We start from the raw sequence: 20575 nt of genomic DNA on the forward strand, positions 1-20575 counted from the left end.
TGTGTGTGTGCGTGTGTGTGTGTGTGTGTGAGAAAGGGTGTCTTTGTCTGTGTGAACTCATTGCCCCAATCTGAAGACATAACATGAATAAAAACTAGATTGATCTGAAGATAACATTGAGCTGTTAGTTTTAGTTCATTACTCTGTTAATCCCAGCCACAACATTCCTGTCCTTTCCCTTAACCCTGACATTTATAGTCCAGGGCTTTACTGGACATTCTGAGCTTTGTACACTCAGTCTGAAATACACTGTACAGCAAGTCTGGAGTAGACTGTTTACCCAGTCTAGAATATACTCTAAACCCATTCTGAAATGTTATACTGTTCACCCATTCTGAAATGTACTGTTTAGCTTATATACTGTACAGTAAACCAGCCTGTATAGGCAAGATATAGCATACTGTACAGGACATACTGTAGCAGGGCAGTAACACTGGGCTGCTGTCTTTCTCCTCGCAGGACTAAATGCCCCGTAAGACTCCCCTGATCCTCGACTGAAACTCAATCATCTGGTTTCTTTGCGTTTTATCAGACGGAACAAATGCCAATGGAAATGAATTGGCCGTCTTCAGACAAGACAGGAAGTTTTAGCTTTCCTGTGTTTGTATGGCGCATGTCTCCGGAGCAGCGTCTGGGCTCCGGCAGCCATAATGGGAGAGAGCAGAGTTACCTCTCACACGCCTCGGCCTCTGGTATTCTGGTGCCGCTCAGCCCGCTATCAAAGGGGCTCTCTGTCTGCCTCCTAAAAGGATTTCTCTCTGTAAGTGTAAAAGGATAATTACCGCTCCTCTCCCCCATTATGGAGCCCCTGAGTGGGACGTTTTACTCTTTTCAAGGCAAACAGTCGCATGGAAAGTCTTTGAAAGCTGGTAAGGTCAGATTTACATGTTTATAGAGAAGCCTGTGAGTGCACTACTGCTCTGTTCCATTAGTGCAAAACTTCAACCTACAGTCCTACCCCACGCTCATTACCCCACCCACAGTCCTACTTCACCATCACGTTATTACCCTTCTTTCAGGTTTAATACCCCACCACTCAGCTTTATTACCCCACCTTCAGCTTTATTACCCCACCACTCAGCTTTATTACCCCACCTTCAGCTTTATTACCCCACCACTCAGCTTTATTACCCCACCTTCAGCTTTATTACCCCACCTTCAGCTTTATTACCCCACCACTCAGCTTTATTACCCCACCACTCAGCTTTATTACCCCACCACTCAGCTTTATTACCCCACCACTCACCTTTATTACCCCACCTTCAGCTTTATTACCCCACCACTCAGCTTTATTACCCCACCTTCAGCTTTATTACCCCACCTTCAGCTTGATTACCCCACCTTCAGCTTTATTACCCCACCTTCAGCTTTATTACCCCACCACTCAGCTTTATTACCCCACCACTCAGCTTTATTACCCCACCACTCACCTTTATTACCCCACCTTCAGCTTTATTACCCCACCACTCAGCTTTATTACCCCACCTTCAGCTTTATTACCCCACCTTCAGCTTGATTACCCCACCTTCAGCTTTATTACCCCACCTTCAGCTTTATTACCCCACCACTCAGCTTTATTACCCCACCACTCAGCTTTATTACCCCACCTTCAGCTTTATTACCCCACCACTCAGCTTTATTACCCCACCACTCAGCTTTATTACCCCACCACTCACCTTGATTACCCCACCTTCAGCTTTATTACCCCACCTTCAGCTTTATTACCCCACCTTCAGCTTTATTACCCCACCACTCAGCTTTATTACCCCACCTTCAGCTTTATTACCCCACCACTCAGCTTTATTACCCCACCTTTAGCTTTATCACTCACTTTCTGTTCGATTATCCTACTGTCCTACCTTACCCTACAATTCCACCTCGTCCTTCAGTTCTCCCTCACCCTATAATTCTACTTAACTCTACAGTTCTGCCTCAATCTACAGTTCTACCTCAACCTACAGTTTTACCTCAACCTACTGCTCTATCATACCCTTCTGTTATTATGTCTCACCCTTCAACCCTGCCTCACCCTACAGTTCCAACTCACCTTAACCAACAAGAGTCTGGTCAGGAGTCAGTACAAGAGTCAGGAGTCAGGACGAGTCAGAACAAGAGTCAGGAGTCAGGACAGGATTCAGAATAAGTGTCAGGAAAGGAATCAGTAGAGGAGTCAGGACACAAGTCAGAAGAGGAGTCAGGAATCAGGACAGCACGCATGGCAGCGTATCAGTTACATCTGATTGGCTGCAGTAATCTGATGTGATGACACCTGTGCTGTGAGGAGGCTGAGTGGCCCGTCCCTGTGTAGACCTGGACACACCGCTGCCAGGTCGGCAATATCCACGCTCTCCATCATCATGAAGAATTACTGCACATGACCAGCACATACCAGACAGGATTTATGGAAAGTATTGATGACTTGAATGATATAAAGTGTCATGCATGAACCTGCTGCTCTCTATTATCTGACAGATATCCATGACCTGCAGGCAGAGTGTCCTTCAGGCTTGTTGTTCATCTCCTAATATGAATCTTTAGTTCATTCAAGACTAATACATCATTGTAGAGCGACAACTTCACCAAATGATGTAGGAATTAGACCCAAGACTATTACTAAACAGTTAAAAACAAGGATACGCCAAAATGTGGATAGAAGGTTTGTGTCCATTTGTCATTCACCAACAGTTACCATGTGGTAAGGTAATGAAAGTTTTGCCATTGTTTGCTCGGTTAAATCACAGTAGCCTGTCCTGTACAAAGACACATCTTGCATTCTCTTTACTCAGGAGACGACTCTGGGTCAGCCCGTGGGTGTGGAGGACAAACACCGCAACTTTTCTGAGTTTCGCCGCTTCCCTTAAACTGACTAGAGAGTGAACCATCACCATAAATCTATCTCAGAGATCCCAGATGTGTCCCATGAGAAAGATGTATATCTGAGTGATGATTGCCTGTCTGCCTATCGTCCACTCCATGAATGACACTCGGGTATCCAGTGGGGTTCCTGCAAAACTGTTTGTATAAAAAAATATATATAAGGCGGGTGGCTAATTACACATAAGAAATTAAGATATGCTTGTTGATGCTTTTTCTCCTAGAAGCTAAAATCTGTAATATTTTTCACCAGGTGCAGTTATTCAAAAAGGCCGCTAGATGTCACTCTAGGTCCGCAACTAAAAGGTAAGAATATCTCAGATGGGTTTTTAAAGGGACAGTCAAATATGTGTGCATGTGTGTCTCCGAACCTAGTAATGCTGGCTCGTTGCTGGCTGCGTTGGGATGATTTGAATACAGCCATTCTGATAACAAATGGGCAGAAAAGAAAACCAACCAATGTGCACCACACAGTTTCTCTAGTAGAAACACTGTGGGTGGAAACACTCACAAACATTTGTACTTTTTACCACTTGGTTCACCTTTTCTGATAAACATGAAATGTGTGAAAGTTTGCCAGTTATTTTTCACTTAATCTTTGTCAGGGCAGTTCTTCTTTGCCTAAGTTTGATGTCAGTTAAATGCCGGTATGTGTGACTGTGAGTATGCCGGTATGTGTGAGTATGTATAGGTGAATGAGAGCCAAAATTGTAAAGTGCTTTGGGTGCCGCCAAGGTATAAAATTGTGTTATATAAATGCAGTCCATTTACCATTTTTTATCATTTATGTTAAACTTCAGTGTAAGTACAAAACATACACACAAAACCAGTTCCCTTTCACATTTCACAGCTTTTCATTTTATTGTGTCCACCCATCTTTCTACATTTTGCATATGAGACTGAAACAGGCTGAAATAAAGAGTAGGGCATAGAGAAGAGCAACATGACAGCCAAATCAATTATAACATTTTTCCATATTTAAAGCTGTTTGAGCAATGTCATTAGACGATAAGAACGTTGCAAACAATCCACCTTGTGTTTACTTTTTGTAATTCCAGTGACCAAGACCCATTGACAGTTAAACTTCCAGTAGTAATGTTTAATATTTTACCTCAGTCCCCAACATGGTCATTCTGTTGTGGGGACCCAATGCATCCTCTTACCAGCTTCTTTCCCTCAGGGGTTCCTCTAAAGAATTCAAGATAAGATGAGAACACATACTTATTCATCACCTTCACCTTTCCAAATATATCAATCTCTGTCTCCTGATCATGGTCTACCCCGCTCATTATCTGTTTGGACCTGGTGAAAAGAGAGTTTTCTTTTGCAACCACCTCATTCAACCACACCAGCTTTTCTTGCTTTACAATCTCCTTAGACTGGTCCACCATGCAGCCGTAAAATCCTCGCCTCTGGTTCTCGTGTGAGGGGTCCTCTGACGCCATGGGGTGCTCTTTCCCGACAAAAGCCGTGCAGAGGGTGTCGTCAGAGCCTTTGGACCGGCCTACTTCGCAGGCAATAACACTCATGAGGAAAAGCGAGAACGTTCTGAAGTTGCGCACAGAGGCCGAGAACACTGCAGCCATGAAGTAGCGACCCCAGTTCTCACAGTTGTGGACACAATTCAGGAGCTGAAAGGTTTGGCGGCAGAAATGGTTGAATTCTGATGGATTGAGTCCCTGTGTCAACTCTTGGAGGGAATAGTACTTCTTCTGGATCCTGTAAGTGACTGTGAACTTCAATATTTCTTCCAGATTGTTAGGATTCATGTACTTGCCAACAAGAAAGACACGGAAGGTTTTCCTCTGCACCTGGTAAATGCAGTCATTCAGAACATAGTATAAATCAAATTCTGCATCTTCCCTGGCATTGTATCGAATCTCCACTGCTAAGTCTAGGATTGTGGCAATGCGTTTTATTGGAATCTTTTGATCTGGCTCCTTGTCCAGAAGCCAAACTGCCGTAAAGTTGGGGCGATTTTCATTTGGGATATAATCAGGAGCACGCCTTTTATCATGCTGTTCAAAGAACAGACTCCAAGTCAGGCCTTCAAGACAGTCGATGGATGTGTACTTTTTGCGCAAGTCCTTAGGGACAAACATTTGAGGGTGGGTTGGCCATTCTAGAGTCTCGATATACAAAGCGTGTCCTTGGTAATTTGGAATGGCCTGTCCTTCCTGCCCAGTCTCCACTTTGGTTAACAAGCCACCTCTTGGGTCAAGTTGAGCAATCACTTTTTTCCTAGTGTCTTTGGTCCTCCAGACTCCCTCGTGTTTGGTCACTATGTCCCCATATGGGTTCACAGAGATTTTGGAACTGCTCAGGTGTAACGTGGTCTCCACATGAAGGGACCGTAGTGTTTGCAGAAGCAGCTTTGCAAAGGATAGGTCTTTTCCAAGCTCACAACCAACCAGGCTCAATGTGCGCAGATGAGTGTTACCTATTGCCATTGCTGCAACAACTTGAGCAAGCTCTTCTGGCTCATAACCTCCTAGTTGAGCCCTTCCTTCATTGCCCATACTGCCATGACCAACCAATGTCACAATGCTATATCTAGTTATATCAGTCTCAGAGCCCTTAAGGACATGCAGTGCCCCTTTGTCATAACTCAGAAGAGTGGATCTATTAGGACACTTCTCAAACAGGAATAATGCTGAGTCAATTACTTCTGGTTTGTTCTCCATGATCACAATATGTTGGTGGTCATAGCTGTTTGCACTGCCCCAAATGCTCAGATTATGCATGTCGACCACTTGCATTACTTTAGATGCAGTGTCCTTCTGCTCAACCTTCTCGCTTTCCATCTGCATAAAACGGTTGGGAAAAAATGTGGACATATTTGTAAGCAATTTCCCCACATAGTGACCAATTGACCACGTTCATATTAATTTTGCATTACAAACACAAGGCCTTACGTTATGATTATGGCTGCAGCTGGCATTCTCATACAGAGTATACCATGACTCAAATGTGAGAAGGGGGTTTATATTTGCAACACGAACATTGTTGGTCTTGTCGTTGTCACGTTGATCAGTAGCACTCAAACCAGCATCATCAGAATATGTTGGGTGGGTCATCAGGTCTGATGGAGTATTTTCAGGAAGTGACAGCCTGCACGTAAGATTACATTTACATCCATTTACAGCACATTAATCCAAGAGACAGTGCTGTCATAGTCACTACCAATCTAGCCAAATTCTATATAAGTATATTTTAAAATATACAGCATCTCACCTATTAGTTCTGTTGATCAACTGCACACTATGGGTAGCCAAATTCAAGCCTATTACAAGAGAACAGAGAAATTGGGATTCCCTGTGTAACAATTTCTCTCATGAATTATTGTTGGAAGGTCAAACATACAAACTAGCATCCAGTTAGTGTTGTTAATACATGATAACACTGGTGGAGATTGAATGACATTTGAGTCATTATTAGAATGTTGGGATGTCAACTATGGACTGGAATGAGATCTACTGTGAACAAATATGGATGTGATGTTGTTTTAGCAGTGCTCTGAAATATAATGTCATGTATCTCTTTAAGACAAACAAATGATCTTTGCAAACATTTCTTTAAGAGAAAATGATGCTATATATATAGGATCCAGTTCATAGGGGAAGTGACCATGGATCCAAGAGCTTTGGACACATGCTACTTCTCAGACATTCAAACGGATAGTTTCAACACCAACCTGGAACCCTTTACTTTGTTACAATGCAGAAAATATTCTAAACAATGAATAAGAGCATCTTTGTTTACCCAAACAAATCTAATAAATCTAATTATCTTACCTCTGATAACCATTATTGAGTCGAAGGTCAAATGAAAAAAGAAAATAAGGTTAATAGTTTTCATAGTGATAGTTTTCACACCGGCATCCAGTACAGCCTGCAAATAGGGTTCTCAGAGTGAGATATCTAGTCAAACACAGCTCAGTTTTATTGTTTGACTTCAACATCTCAAGCCTATTTAAATAGATAAGTAGGAAAATGTATGAGTTTGCACCACAGTCTCTCTTATGTTTGAATAAGATCATGTAGGCCTGTACAGAAAACCTATAAGAGGATAACACGACACTTGGTTTTACATTCACTTTGCAAAACTTGGTTCCCTGTGTCCCAATTAGCAGTTATGCAGTTATGACGTCATGACGGACACTTTTTAGCAACCTGACACTTTTTGTCATGACAACGCCCCTAAAATTAGGCCTTAGCAACAATCTAAATACAACGTCAGAAAGTTGGGATGTTGTATGTTTTGGTGCAGTGTGCAAGCACCTTTAAACAGGGTCGGATTTATTGTGGCAACAGGCCATGGCAACGCCGCGACAAGTCCTTGGCAACATGGATCGCGCTGCATTTAGTATGTGAAGGAATGCCCAGGCTTGAGAATTTCCTGTTTGCATCAAGTTCCGAGAATGTCTCATTAGTAACATACTTAAAGTACTACCGAGAAAGATGCACTTTTAATTATGGGATGTGGTAGTTCAAAAATAACCTTGGTTCAGCCGGTGTTGTCCAGCCCTGACCCTAATGAGGTAAGCTTGTTTCAACAATACACTTTGTAGTCAGACCCATTCGGGGGTGTCGAATCATTTTCAAATTTTTACAGTTTTTTTATGTTTGTATTTTTTTCTGAAATAAGAAATGTAGTGAACACATGTTAAAGAATTGGAAATGATCAAAATGAAAATCCTTCTGGCGTTACCATTTATGCAGGAGGACGCAGGCAAACAGTGTGTAGGTGTGGATCGGGGTGACTCCGCAGTGTCAAAGTTCACCACTGACAGTGGGGTGGGCCTGGACTCTGGGGAGGCCCCCACATTACCAGGAGCCCTACACAGGAAACTAGCGCCACTTGCAGGTAGGAGTAGGCGTAAGTGCCTGTCTTTGACTTTGCTGGGTGACTACCGTGTGCAGGGTGTGAGTCAAAGCCCTCCCTCCGCGACCTCTCCCAGGCTCCAGCCCAGGGCTGCCCCAGGACACCCAGAGGCCCAGGTCCAGTGACATCATGGAGCAGCTGCTCAGCCAGGGCATCATCCAAGCCCACCCCAGAGACAGGGCCTGCAAGACCGGAGAGGCCTACAACATCATGGTGTGTCCAAGGACTTGACACTACTGCTGGGTCATGTCATACACAGAATATGACCGTTTTGGAAAATCAAAGCCCATTTAGCCCTTGAACTGACATTATTCCAACACCCCTTCAACCGTCAGGTGGTTCATTTAAATCCCCTGCCACTGACATCTTTGCCAAGTGCAAAGATGCCATTTCTTGAAGCAGTTAAGTTGTTCATTCAGCTACAGTACACACTTTATATAGCTCATCTGCCTGCTTATCAAAAGATAACAACAGCCATTGCTAAGCTGGACGTGGCGTAACTGTTGAGCACGGCATGATTCAATGGTTTCTATGAGGGGTAAAAACATGCTCAGTGGTTAAATTCTTTTTTCATCCACACATAATTCACTAGATGATTAATACCCATTTTATGAAAGGAGAGATGTTTGGGTTTGATTTGAACACTTAAAAATGTTGAAATGATAAAAAAAAATTATGTGGCAGTTCTAGTGTCAATCTCACATGAACATAAATTCAAATTTACGGTGTGTGTGTCCTGTTAGTTGGACAAGCCAGAAATGCCCAGGACAAGCCCCCCATCTCGACTGGAGTCTCTGAAGATGAGAAAGGACCAGATGGGGACCTCCAGGGAGGAGATGGAGGAGAAGATGAGACAGGTAGAGGAGAGACGCAAGGTCAGATTCTGGGGGTGTCATTTACGGAATAATGTCGAATGAACTGATTGTGAAGCCAGCCTCTTAGGCCTTCCTCCCCCTATCCTTCTTTCTCTCTCGATCAGCATTCTGGTTGTTTTGTCTTTCAGCTCAAGGAGGAGGAGCTAAGGCTTCGTCTGAGGTCCAAGTCTGCCCGCGCTCGTGGCCTGGCCTCTGCAGAGCTGGAGGGAGAGACTGGGCTTACCCCTGTGGAGACCCTGCAAAACCACCTCCCTGACACCCCCCCCGGCTCGGGAGACCCTGAAGACCTCCAGGGCCCACTGCTGCAAGCCCACACTGAGAGCATGGAGGCTGGAGAGGGCAGTAGGGAGGCTGGAGAGAGCAGTAGGGAGGCTGGAGAGGGCAGTAGGGAGGCTGGAGAGGGCAGTAGGGAGGCTGGAGGAGGTGAAGGACAAGGAGACAAGGTTTCAGAAGGTGCCAGGTTTGGAGACCTTCTCACAGCCTCTCTGCAGATGGAGAGCGACTTCACGTTCCAGAAGACTGAACAGGCTGAGCAAGACCTATTCTAGTCACAGGAGGGCTGTTCATGTGAAGCACCTGCATAGAGAATGACTGAGGGGATAGGGTAAGAGCCTGGAAGGACAGGATTGTTCGTTTTGGAGCTAGGAGTTTGTCCAGATCGGGGGTGGGCTTGGGGGTAGTATCATTGCCATTACAACAATGTAGAAACCTTACCCTCCCAGCCAAGCTTCCCTAGAGTAGAAAGGGTGCTTCAGTTATGAGTTTGTGTACAGGAGAAAGGAGAATAATGGCCTCTACTTGTGTTCTTAAATGCATAAATGCAGATTAAGAGTAAGTGTGTATGTCCATAAAATTATTTTCAGAGTACATTTCCTTGGGATTGAATGGGTGGGATCTGGTAGAAATATGAATATACATCTTGCATTTTAAAAATAAGATTGTATCATAGTCGGTGAATAGTTCCAAGACAATGTTCTTGCCAAAACACCAAATCAAAATAAACTTAACTACGTATGTAACCATTATGTAATTGTGTGCAGTTATTCAATTGTAATATCACTGTTTTCTTACTTCTTGTGGTTGGTAGATGGCTGTATGTAGGCCTACTTTTAGACACAAGGTGGCACTGTATCCATGAATAGTTGCAGTTGAGCTCGGCAATTGCATCCATTTACCTTTTATTCATTTAGCAGAGTTTAATCCAAAGCTACATACAAATAGGACAAAGTACAGTAGAAAGTCAAGGAAAATCAGAAGCGCATAGTTCTAATAGTATTACAGTGGTCAGACTCAAGGAACTGTCTGTATTTACTACACACAACACAAACACATCTCAGCTACCAGACAGGGTAAATAACAATAATATTTTAACTATTGTGCATTAATACTATTTCAAAACTGTTTATAGTACAACGCAGAAAAATCTATCTATCAATGTGCAACTTTAAACAATTCCTTGGGTGCATTCGCTTTGAAGTTGTGATGGGCATGGCTCTCATATAAAAGAGTCCATAAAGTTGTTATTATTGAAGCTGTCTGCTGTGTAAGAACATGCTATCCTACTTATCTGTGTCACTGTTCATTCAAGAAGCAACAACCCGTGTGTTGGAGACTCAGCTGATGATGCCAACGCGTTTTCGACTTAAAACGGGAGGTTTCCGGCTTGTAACATATACGCTAACACTACCTTTATCCAATATTGATAGCCTTTGGTCTACAACGTTATCTTTATTTTGAAGACATCAGTCATATGCTGGGAGCTAGACAAAGATTGTGGATTCTGAAGGGGATAAGGTGACATCAACATAATAGGACCAGGTAGGGTCATTCTAATGAGTCAGCATGCACCACGCGAGGGGCCGCAACCTGATAGATTCCTCATTGTTTGGCAACTGAAACCCGATACGAGTCCTGTCACGACACTCAATTGAATGGGCATGTGTCTGCATGAATAAACTAGTGGCCGAACACGGCGATGGCACTATCAGGTTGTGTCTACTACTGGCCAAAAAAGTTTTATCATTTTTGTGACCACAGTATTGTAGCAGTTCACACAACATCTTATTCCAATTCTGTCGAGAAGAACTGACATCTGTGTCAGTAATGTCACAGTGAATTTGGTAACTCACCATAGTCCTATTATACACTGTCGATGTTGCACATTAACAGACCTAGAGGGGGAGCCGCGTGCTTGAATTATTTATGCCAGGTAGGTCTAGTAGGCTATCATGTTTCACGGGATGAAGTACAAGCAAACTAATTCTAGCTGTTCTTTAAAAATGCCATGAGAAACCCTAAAGCACGGCTATAAATATTCAATGCAATCTGATATCAGACTGTCAAATAACCGACTATAATCATCAAAATCAAATCATTATCCTCAACTGGTATGCGCCATTGAGCGCCACGTTCTTGAAAGCACTAGCCAATGTCTTCTTATTGTTACTGTGGACAAAACACACACCAGATTGTTCTTTGATGTAACTTAATCTTGTAATTGTTTGCTCGAACCCAGCCAACACCTGTCTACATCTTTATCAGTGCGCTGATGGAGCGACAAGGCCGTAGTGGTCATAGTGCGCATCCCTTCTCTGGAGTGATTCCTGTGCCAGGTTGTCCAACTGCTGTGAGGTAGTCTTGGGACCAAGACATAGATTACTATTTTGTTACCTGTACTAACTTTACGATTGGTCTCGGTCTCGTTGATTGGCTTTGAAAACACCGTGTCTTGCGAAGTGTATTTTAAACTTTTAGAGACTTTTGCTTCTATAAACTTTGAGGACCTATTTATAAATCTTACAACATCACTCAAATTATTATTCTGCGCGCTTCACAGCTGTTTCCCAACTCGTGTAGCGGATTGAGATTGTGGGCGGGTTGAAATGCATGCGCTGCCTACCGCCCTTGTGATGGTAGTTGGGTGGAGTTTAGGACAGGGCTTTTAGGAATGGCTCTGAAACACATTTAGTTAGACACGACAGTTAAGAAGAAGAGCTCAAAACACCTGATGATCCTGGACAATCCGCTCCATTTCTCCTTCTAGTGTCGGAAGATAACCTACCTCGAATCATAGTTTTTGTAGAGTGCTGTTTCCCTTTTTTTACTCTGAAGCCTCTGTTTTAAGTTAAACATTTCATCCTGCTCTTTATAGTACTAATTATAAGTGACCAACTGATCAGGACATATTGCACTATATTTGTATTTTTATTTATTCTATTTTGCACTAAAGTTTTGGTGAAGATGCATACCACGCAAAAGGACACGACCTATACGAAGATCTTTGTCGGGGGTCTTCCCTATCACACCACTGATTCCAGTCTCAGGAAATATTTTGAAGTTTTCGGTGAGATCGAAGAGGCTGTAGTGATTACGGATAGACAGACCGGAAAGTCCAGGGGGTATGGATTCGTAAGTATCAATAGTCAATACTTTATTTCATAACCACTTTTTTTATGACACAGCTAATATGCAGTGGTCTACAGTCTGCAATCAAATTGCTTCAATTCCATGTTTAGTCCCATGTTCTCGTTCATGTTGGTGTCTTGTTTGCCATGTTTCATATTCTATTTATCTATAAGGCCCACTAAAATGTATGCAATGTTTTTCGTTTATTAAGGCTTAATCTTGAAAAAGTATGTAACTCACCGTTACTTTAGCGCGCGCCCACTCAGGTATGGTATTAGGTCTATTAATTGACAGTTTAGGCAGCACAAACGCCATATAGTATTCAGTCAAAATGAAACTGTCAAAAATGGAATCGCTTTGATATCATAAGGGGTCAATACAGGCTTTTTAAAATCGGATTGTTTTTCGTGTCATGGGTCCATATATTACAGTAACTATATGAAAGAGTTCAGGATGCGTCAGGATGCCACTACCTACTGCTGATTGTTTGTACACTCATTTCATGATCCTGTTCATGTACGCTGTTCACACCAACACACACATTTGATCTCTTGTTCTTTCTCTCTTGCTCACTCACTTGCTCACTCACACACACACACACTCACATGTGCGCGCACACACACACACACACACTCCTCTCACTATTGCGCCTCTTCCCTTTGTGTGTCCACAAAGGTGACAATGTCAGACCGCTCAGCAGCAGACAGGGCTTGTAAGGACCCTAACCCCATCATCGACGGCAGGAAGGCCAATGTTAACCTAGCCTACCTGGGTGCCAAGCCTCGTGTCATGCAGCCAGGTGAGATAACAGGCCACCAAGCAGTGCCTTCACTGGCTGCCCTTTACATGGAACTCTATGTAGTTTTCACTAAGCCTACAGAGAAGCATAACTACATTAGATTGATTGTCAATACCCAACATTACATATTCTATATATAACAGGACAGTGTCCAAAATGATGTCAAGAGGGTATATCTCCAAATGATGGCTGATAAATCAGTGTCCTCCTTATGATTTATCCAGGTTTTACCTTTGGTGTTCCCCAAATTCACCCAGCATTCATCCAAAGGCCTTATGGGTAAGTAGGGATGTCTTATTTTAGATGGTCTAATGATGATGGTAATGAAGAAGAGGATTAGTATGGCAAGAGTGTCAGTTAGCTACCAAATCTGTTAACAAAGTGAACTACTGAACTGCAAAGCCAATGTCCCTCCTTGTACTTCCATATAGTTTGATATACATATGAATTAATGTCTTTATTATTCTATGAATATCAATCTTGTGTATTTGATTGTTTTGTAATTACTCCTATTTCTCTCCATGCATAGATGATGGATGATAATTTTAAATTGAAAAGCAGTAATGCTTCTATCACTCACCGCAAAGTTGACCCGAAATGTCAATTTAAGGTTTGTGTGTGTGTGTGCCTGTTTGTGTGCATGCATGTATGGAAGAGTGTGTGTGTGTGCTGTTTGTGCACTGTGTATGTGTGTGTGAGTATGTGTGTGTGTGTGTGTGTGTGTGTGTGTGTGTGCGTGTGTGTGTGTGTGTTTATACTCTTAAGTGGGTAATGATGGAAAGTTCCATCCTGACTCAATATTATCTATCTTTCTCTGGCCCGACAGGAGGAATCTGGGTTAAGATAACTGCTGGTTTGAGGAATAGTTCAGATAAAGGAATTACCAGTATACTCAAACACACACAAACACGCTCAAATGGTGATTATAGATGCATGTATGTTGGTCATTTATTTTGGTTTTGACATTTATTATAATACCTTGTGTGTACCTTGTAGTATAGCTTTGTGTGCTGTTTCACTGTCATGAAGTGGTGTTGAGATCTAAACCGTGTGTTTCCTATTTTTTTTAAACAAAACACTGGGTTGATGATTTTTGAGGTGTTGTTTTCTGTTTTTTGTGGAAGAGGGTCAACTTTGCCAGGGGATGCAAAGTTTTCTTTCCCATGCTTTTGTGCTGTAGCTTGGGGTTGGTTTACCTCTCTTTGGTTTAACAGGATGGTTTTTATGTTGCTGTTTTTTGTTGCTGGAGTGATTGACAGTTTTCTGTGTGACTTGACCCCCCCCCCCCCACACACACACACACACACACACACACACTTCAACTCACTGCTTGCATGCATCTCTCCAAACACTGGTGGAAGTTATTCTATCAACCATCCTAGCTCCAGCTTACCATTTAAGGACTGTTCTTCTCTCTCTCCTCATCTCTTCTTTACCTCCCCTTGTCCCTCACTCTCATTGATATTCCTCATAGCATAACATCATTTAGAGTTATATTTTCAGTCTTTCTTTTTCTCTCTTTCTCTTCCTCTCTCTCACTCTTATTCTCCTACTCTTTCAGTCTCACCCTCCAGCTTTTCCTGCTTTGGCCCTATATGGAAAACCACTGCTAGATCCCAATGGAGTTGATCATGTCTCTCAAGAGAATGTCCACTCCAACTCTACAGAACAGATTGTCCTCGAGATACTAGACTGAAATAGTCTAGAAGACCATACATGTTGTACAACAGGTCTTATGAAGACAAGTAGTGGTACAAAGTTGAAGTTGTGAGTGCATGTCTGTATGTATGTGCGTGTAGTTACAAGTGTGTCTTATGTGTGTGTGTGTGTGTGTGTGTGTGTGTGTGAAGTGGGTGCACCAGCGCATATGTATGATGTCAGTACAAAAATATGGATGCACACTTATGTGAGCGTGTAGATGCTGTTTTTTGTGTGGCTGTTTGTGTGTAGCGCAACGCAGGGCCCCAAAGGCTCCGCTGTGACACTAACACATGTCTGGATGCCACGGCCACTCTGAACAAGCTTTCGTCACATGGGCACACGGCGGTGTTAAGGAAAACAAGCTTCTCCATTGTGTCGCACAAAGCCCAGAGTGCTGACACTGCAGTTGCGTGAAGCCGGCACACAAAATAGGGAGGGGGGGGGGGGGGGGGTTCTCTTTCTGTCTCTCTCGCTTTCTGTCTCTGTTTCTCTCTATCCCTCTGTCTGTCATACAGGAATGGGGACCTTAAAAACACCAGTGCAGAAGGCCCCCAGGGCATTTAAAGGGCCACAGACACGATACAATACAAACCCATACACAGACACGGTACAGTATACGACAGACACAGTAGCGCACAGTAAAGTGCACAGCTACACATTGACACGGCACGATACACTTTAGACCCACACATACAGTCCAGTACCATATAGTGCAGTACAGATCCATATGTAGACACAGTACAGCATAGTACAGTATAGAGCCATACATAAAACACAGTACAGTTTAGTACAGTATCAGGGCCCAGACAGTAGCCTATAGACCCATACATAGACACTGCTGTGGTCATCGCAGAGAACCTTAACCAACACCTATGCTAGCTATGGTGTTATTGAACATTGAACTATGGAAGTGTATTACTAACTAACCATTGAGGACCATTCCACTGGCTGGCTGACTGGCTGGTAGCTGTTCTTCTGATTGTTTTACAAATCAGGGAATGAAAGGTGTGTTGTACCAACATCCCCATTCCTGAACAGACACACACTCATGTCACCCCTCTGGCATGTGATTGGAGGCTTTTATTTAGCCTTGAACTTTAACGAGCACTGGAGACAGCCAAAGCCACAGCTATCCAGCAGACAGGGACAGAAGGAATTCATGTTTGGTGTTTATCTGTTATTTGAACAGTGGCATTTAGAATGTGTACTATACAGTATGGGTGACGAGAACAGACAAAGAACAGAACACCTGGTATCCTTGCAAACAGTTAAACACGTGTGTGTATGTGTGTGTTGGTTTGAACACGTGGAAAGAAGAGTAGGGTATACAGGATGAGGATGGGGGAGGAAATGTCGTGAATGGGATTTCATTCCAGTTGACTTCTGGTGGATGAGGATTTGTGTTGAGGATTACAGGCTAGTCAGAGCAGACCACTGTGTGTCAGCCACAACCTCTAAATAGAGTATATGAATATGTTTTAATGCAGCACTAGGTCTTCAGCAGTGTATTGGAATGGCTTGTGTGACGTGTGTATGGTGTTTATGTGTGTGTGTGTGTGTGTGTGTGTGTGTGTTTGTGTGTGTGTGTTGCTTCGTGGAGGTCGCTGTGTTTTATTGCCACTGGGCTGCACAGGTGTGTGTGTGTGTTTGTAATTTCTTTTGTGTCTTAGCTAGCATCAGTATGTGTGTTACACTAAGCTGAGACTGCAGTATGTATGACCTTTGACCTAATTAAGAATGAACCTAGGCCCCCCTCCTCTCTTGATGTTTTGTTGAGTGAGAGTGCTTTGTTGTTCTTGGTCCATGTGGACTTTGTTGACATTGTTTTCCTTGATGCCTGTGTTTGGAAAACCTGCTTTTCCCCCTGTTTCTTTGCCCCAGTCTTTTGATGAGATGTGACATGATTGGCTAATGGAGTGTTGATAGTCGGGTTGCCACCTTAGATCCTTTCTTGCATTTCTAACCCCCCCCCCTTCCTCCCTCCAATCCAGACTCTAAATCTAAAGGGCTGTACCTGCTGTTTCCTGCAATACCCATGTTTCTCAAACGTTCTTTTCAATTAAAACTAATCTTGTGTCAGTATTTGGTTAATTTAACTGTCAGACTGTGAACACACCAACCAACCCATGTCTCACAGACTCATTCCAAAATAGCACGATCCATCTGTCGGTGCCTGTGTATCAGTCAAATGTAAGCTTCTTCTCCAACTGTATTCAAATCCCCCCACACCCTTTCCTAATGTCCATGAGAAGTTGTCCCCCATCCACAGAATGATGAGAGTTTTGAACTCCTCCCATGTCATGGCTCCATCATGTGACTGAGACTCAATCATGCCTTCCCGAGTTGGTCCATTTCTATGTTGTGTGTGAGGAGGGGGTTGGGCATAGGGCTTGGTCTGTATTGAGGGGGGAGGGGGAGGGAGGGGGGGGGTAGAATATGTTCATTGTCCCTGACTGCTTATTTAATCAGAATTGAGCCTAGCCTGGCCTAGCCCGGCCTAGCCCCCCCAAAGCTTTTTGTCTCAGCACAGGAGGGGAAATGGCCAGCAGTGTCCCTTTTTGAAAACTGTCCAGCTGTCAAAGTGGCAGTGACATTTTCACAATGCCCCCCCCCCCCCCTCCCCGCTCATCTCCTCATCACCCCAGGCCACTGCAGACCCCTCTCCCCCCATTTACCTTTAACCCTGCTGAGTACACATACACACAGAACCACACACACACACACACACACACCCTTTGAATAGGGGGCATGGTGCCAGAGCCAAAGCCACATGTGAACAAGAACAGACCAATCCCACCTCCTTCCTCTCTTTTTCTCCCACTCTTTCTCCCTGCCCTCCCTTCCCTTTCTCTTTCTCTCACATGAAACCTGTCACTCTTTCTGTCATCTAAGACATGTATGGCATCGATGTACCCAAACTCGATATAAATATAATTACACAACTGTATCATAGAAGTGGTGTAATTAAAAAGAAGCACCTTGAACACTACTCTAACCATATTGACAGGGTTAGATAGAAGAAGAATAGAGATGTCTATTTTGGCAACCGTCTAAATCTCTAATAACTACTAGCAGGAATTTCGTTGATGTTCATGGACTGGATTGGACTGGGGGGACGCTTGGCCGCAGTGTGGTTTAGTTTGAGTTTGGGGGACTGGTTGAAGTTGGGTTGCATTCAGGAGGGCTGGTTGGGGCTCTGCCATTAGGTTGGGATGTTTGCTGTCAGTGACTTCCACTGGTCTGGGCAGGCCTGTCTGACACTCTGTGTGTGTTTTTGTTTGTCCGTCAGGATTCCAGCTCACTACGTGTACCCCCAGGCGTTCATGCAGCCCAGTATGGTCATCCCACATGTGCAGCCCAGTGCTGCCACCTCCGCCGCTGCCACCTCGCCCTACATCGACTACACGGGCGCCGCCTACGCCCAGTACTCCGCCGCTGCCGCTAGCGCTGCCGCAGCCTACGAGCAGTATCCCTACGCCGCCTCCCCAGCAGCGGCAGGATACGTGGCAGCTGCCGGCTACGGATATGCGGTCCAGCAGCCGCTTGCCACAGCCGCACCGGGGTCTGCTGCCGCTGCAGCCTTCGGCCAATATCAGCCCCAGCAGCTGCAAGCTGACCGCATGCAGTAGCAGCCACAGCAGTCATTGGACAGGAGGGGTGGAGGAGAGCCCCGCCCCCATCCCGGGGCTGATTGGCTATGAGGAAGAGCGTGGGAGGAAGGCGGATTGGCCGGAGGCGTGGGCGGGTCAGTGAGTTGCTACGAGGATGGTGATGATGTCGATGATGGTGGTGATGGTGGTGAGGGTGAGGTGGGAACTTCATACAGTAGCTTTCCAACTTGCTGTGCTTAAATCCCCAAAATAAGAGAAAACTCAGAGCAAGTAAGAAAGGTGATTGATTATCGTTAATATTACTATTATCATTTTTACTATTATTATTGTAGTAAAGTATTTATTTATATAGGAGAAATGCAAGGACTAATCTCTGTGGTTGGTATAGGTGTTAATCAAGGCCTTATTCAGTCCCATTGCTGTCTAAAACATAGGAGATTATTCTCTTTGAGGGAAGCTTAGGGGCATCTCTAAAGTCTACTTTTGGTTCGGAAGTCCTCATAATCTGTATTTATTATGATATTTTGGGGGCCATGTTGTAATCTTGTCATTTCAAATGCATTTGAAGTTGAACTTTTTTCTGAGAATCAGGGAAATGGAGCTGTTTCCAGCATGTTAGCTAGGACAACCTCTGCTTGACCAGGATCTAGCTGTGGAGAAGAGTTAAAGAGTCATGGCTCATGTTGCTCATGTTTAAAAACGACCTTTTTAATCTTCCTCATGCTGAATGTTGCTTTTTTACTCTGTATCTCGACCTCTTGACCTATGCAATACAAATAAATAACCAGGACGCAAAAGCTGCAGGAAAATAAATAAATAGAAACTGTCATCATGGATTTCACAGCTGGGCATGGTGAACCATAGGAGGCACAAAGAGGGAGGGGAAAATGCCTCTGACAATGAGAAACACCAAATCAGTACATTTTTGTAAACACACGCACAGGCAGACACAGGCACACACAGTTGCGTACATAGCAGTCAGATACAAAGGCCCTAGTGGTGTTCTGTCTGGCTTTGTGCTATGGAATGGAGTCAGAGTGAAAGAGAGAAAACAGGGGGGGAGCAGCTGCTAATGGGGGCCGTAGGGAGGGGGGGGGGGGTGGAAGGTGGGGTGGGGTGGAAGGGGGCCGTAGGGACAGTCAGGCCAGTACCACTCTGACAGATCACTCTGGAAAGAACGCATCACTTGTGCTCATTTGTTGAGCTGTCACATTTTAATCCCTGGGCCCATTTGGAAAGCGGGCCCCCACACTCTCTCTCTCTCTCTCTCCCCCTCGTCCCTCCCTCTCTGGTTCTGTCCCTGTCAGCATTTCCAGCTCTGTCCTGTCTGTTGCTAGAGCCTAACTAGCTGTTCTTAGGCTGGGTCGCACACATACTGCTCTATTAGTCCTACCACAACCACCTAAACCTTTACAACTGGCCTGCCCCATGTGTGCAGGAAGGTGTGGGGAGGGCGGCAGAGATGGGACGGCTTTCAGGCTCCTCACACACCAGTATGTGGCTTCTTCTTGTGCCTTACGTTTGTACTGCAATTTAAGAGGAGAAAAAAAAGAAATCTAGTATTTAAGATATTTATTTTGAGAGTTGACTATGTTGCGCTCTAAGTAACGAAACTTAGTGGCAGCACTGTATTAATATTATGTACTCATCTCAAGGCATATAAGTTATTGAGTAGATTTAGTTGTATTACTATTAACATACTCAACCAAAATGTTAATGTAGAATTTATTTAAGAAACAATTCCTGTATGTCCACTGTACACTGTATTCTGTTATTGCCTTTTTGAATCTTTAGGCCATGATGTCATCACTGGCTAGTTTGATGGCTTTTGTATGAAACTTTATTTAAATGCAGGCCAATTTGCGTGCAGATTGTACTCTGCCTATTCTGTTGAAAAGACATAACAGACGTAAAATACTGTCAAAAAGCAAAAATGCTGCTTTATACATTAGAATGTAAAGTCATTGTCAAGGTTTCAATAGCTGTGCTTATTTTGCTCTTAATATTTATCAGATATTTTATATCAGCTATCAGATATCAGCTATTTTACACTGTTGGGAATTTTTATACTTGAACTATTTCTTACAAGGGAAAATATGAAAATAAATGACAAAAAAACTTTATAATGAAGCTTTTCATTGTCACTGGATGAAGGCATGTAAAGTGTTATTACTATTTAAATGCAATGGTCTTGTTGGTATAAAACTTTATTCTAGAATTTCAATGCTATTTACTCTAAATTAAAATAAAAGGTTCTATGTTCAAAAAAATGTTTTTTATTTACAGTGCATCATTTTCCAGCTCAAGGACAACCGCAGTGAATCTGAATATATATTATCATGTACTCTATGGCATTGAGGGCAACATTGATCAAATATCAGACAAGGTATGGAGTTCCATGGTGCCACAGTGTCCTGCGGTGTAAC

At 43.6% G+C, this 20575-nt stretch overlaps 3 protein-coding genes across 4 annotated transcripts; 2 read left to right on the forward strand and 1 right to left on the reverse strand.

Annotated features, from left to right (window-relative positions):
- Positions 1-3986: 3986 nt before the first annotated feature.
- LOC146295093 (uncharacterized) lies at positions 3987-5678 on the reverse strand. Its single transcript, XM_084695955.1, has one exon. It carries the CDS (start codon positions 5676-5678, stop codon positions 3987-3989), a length of 1692 nt encoding a protein of 563 aa, XP_084552081.1.
- Positions 5679-7249: 1571 nt separating this feature from the next.
- stmnd1 (stathmin domain containing 1) lies at positions 7250-9635 on the forward strand. 2 transcript variants are annotated; one of them, XM_084696036.1, is made up of 5 exons: positions 7250-7414; positions 7596-7740; positions 7835-7971; positions 8502-8633; positions 8762-9635. In XM_084696036.1, the coding sequence occupies exons 1-5, from the start codon at positions 7349-7351 to the stop codon at positions 9179-9181; spliced, it is 900 nt and encodes a 299-aa protein (XP_084552162.1). In that variant the 5' UTR covers positions 7250-7348; the 3' UTR covers positions 9182-9635. The 2 variants fall into 2 exon arrangements, with proteins under 2 accessions (XP_084552162.1, XP_084552163.1); XM_084696037.1 differs by having other exon boundaries at positions 8502-8615.
- Positions 9636-11514: 1879 nt separating this feature from the next.
- Positions 11515-19223, forward strand: rbm24a (RNA binding motif protein 24a). Its single transcript, XM_084696487.1, has 4 exons — positions 11515-12041; positions 12714-12837; positions 13062-13116; positions 17828-19223. Exons 1-4 carry the CDS (start codon positions 11874-11876, stop codon positions 18165-18167), a joined length of 687 nt encoding a protein of 228 aa, XP_084552613.1. The 5' UTR covers positions 11515-11873; the 3' UTR covers positions 18168-19223.
- Positions 19224-20575: the final 1352 nt, after the last annotated feature.

Source organism: Hypomesus nipponensis, chromosome 4 (genome assembly GCF_054491055.1).
Source record: "Hypomesus nipponensis isolate SF chromosome 4, ASM5449105v1, whole genome shotgun sequence".
NCBI classification, from domain to species: Eukaryota; Metazoa; Chordata; class Actinopteri; order Osmeriformes; family Osmeridae; genus Hypomesus; species Hypomesus nipponensis.

Excerpts from the sequence above, each read along its gene's own strand:
- LOC146295093 (XM_084695955.1), bottom strand. The coding sequence starts at position 5,678 with ATGGAAAGCGAGAAGGTTGAGCAGAAGGACACTGCATCTAAAGTAATG.
- stmnd1 (XM_084696036.1), top strand. The coding sequence starts at position 7,349 with ATGGGATGTGGTAGTTCAAAAATAACCTTGGTTCAGCCGGTGTTGTCC. Across the intron at positions 7,415-7,595 it reads CCAGCCCTGACCCTAATGAG|GAGGACGCAGGCAAACAGTG; the intron begins GTAAGCTTGTTT and ends CCATTTATGCAG. Across the intron at positions 8,634-8,761 it reads AGGTAGAGGAGAGACGCAAG|CTCAAGGAGGAGGAGCTAAG; the intron begins GTCAGATTCTGG and ends TTTGTCTTTCAG.
- rbm24a (XM_084696487.1), top strand. The coding sequence starts at position 11,874 with ATGCATACCACGCAAAAGGACACGACCTATACGAAGATCTTTGTCGGG. Across the intron at positions 12,042-12,713 it reads AGTCCAGGGGGTATGGATTC|GTGACAATGTCAGACCGCTC; the intron begins GTAAGTATCAAT and ends GTGTCCACAAAG. Across the intron at positions 12,838-13,061 it reads GCCTCGTGTCATGCAGCCAG|GTTTTACCTTTGGTGTTCCC; the intron begins GTGAGATAACAG and ends TGATTTATCCAG.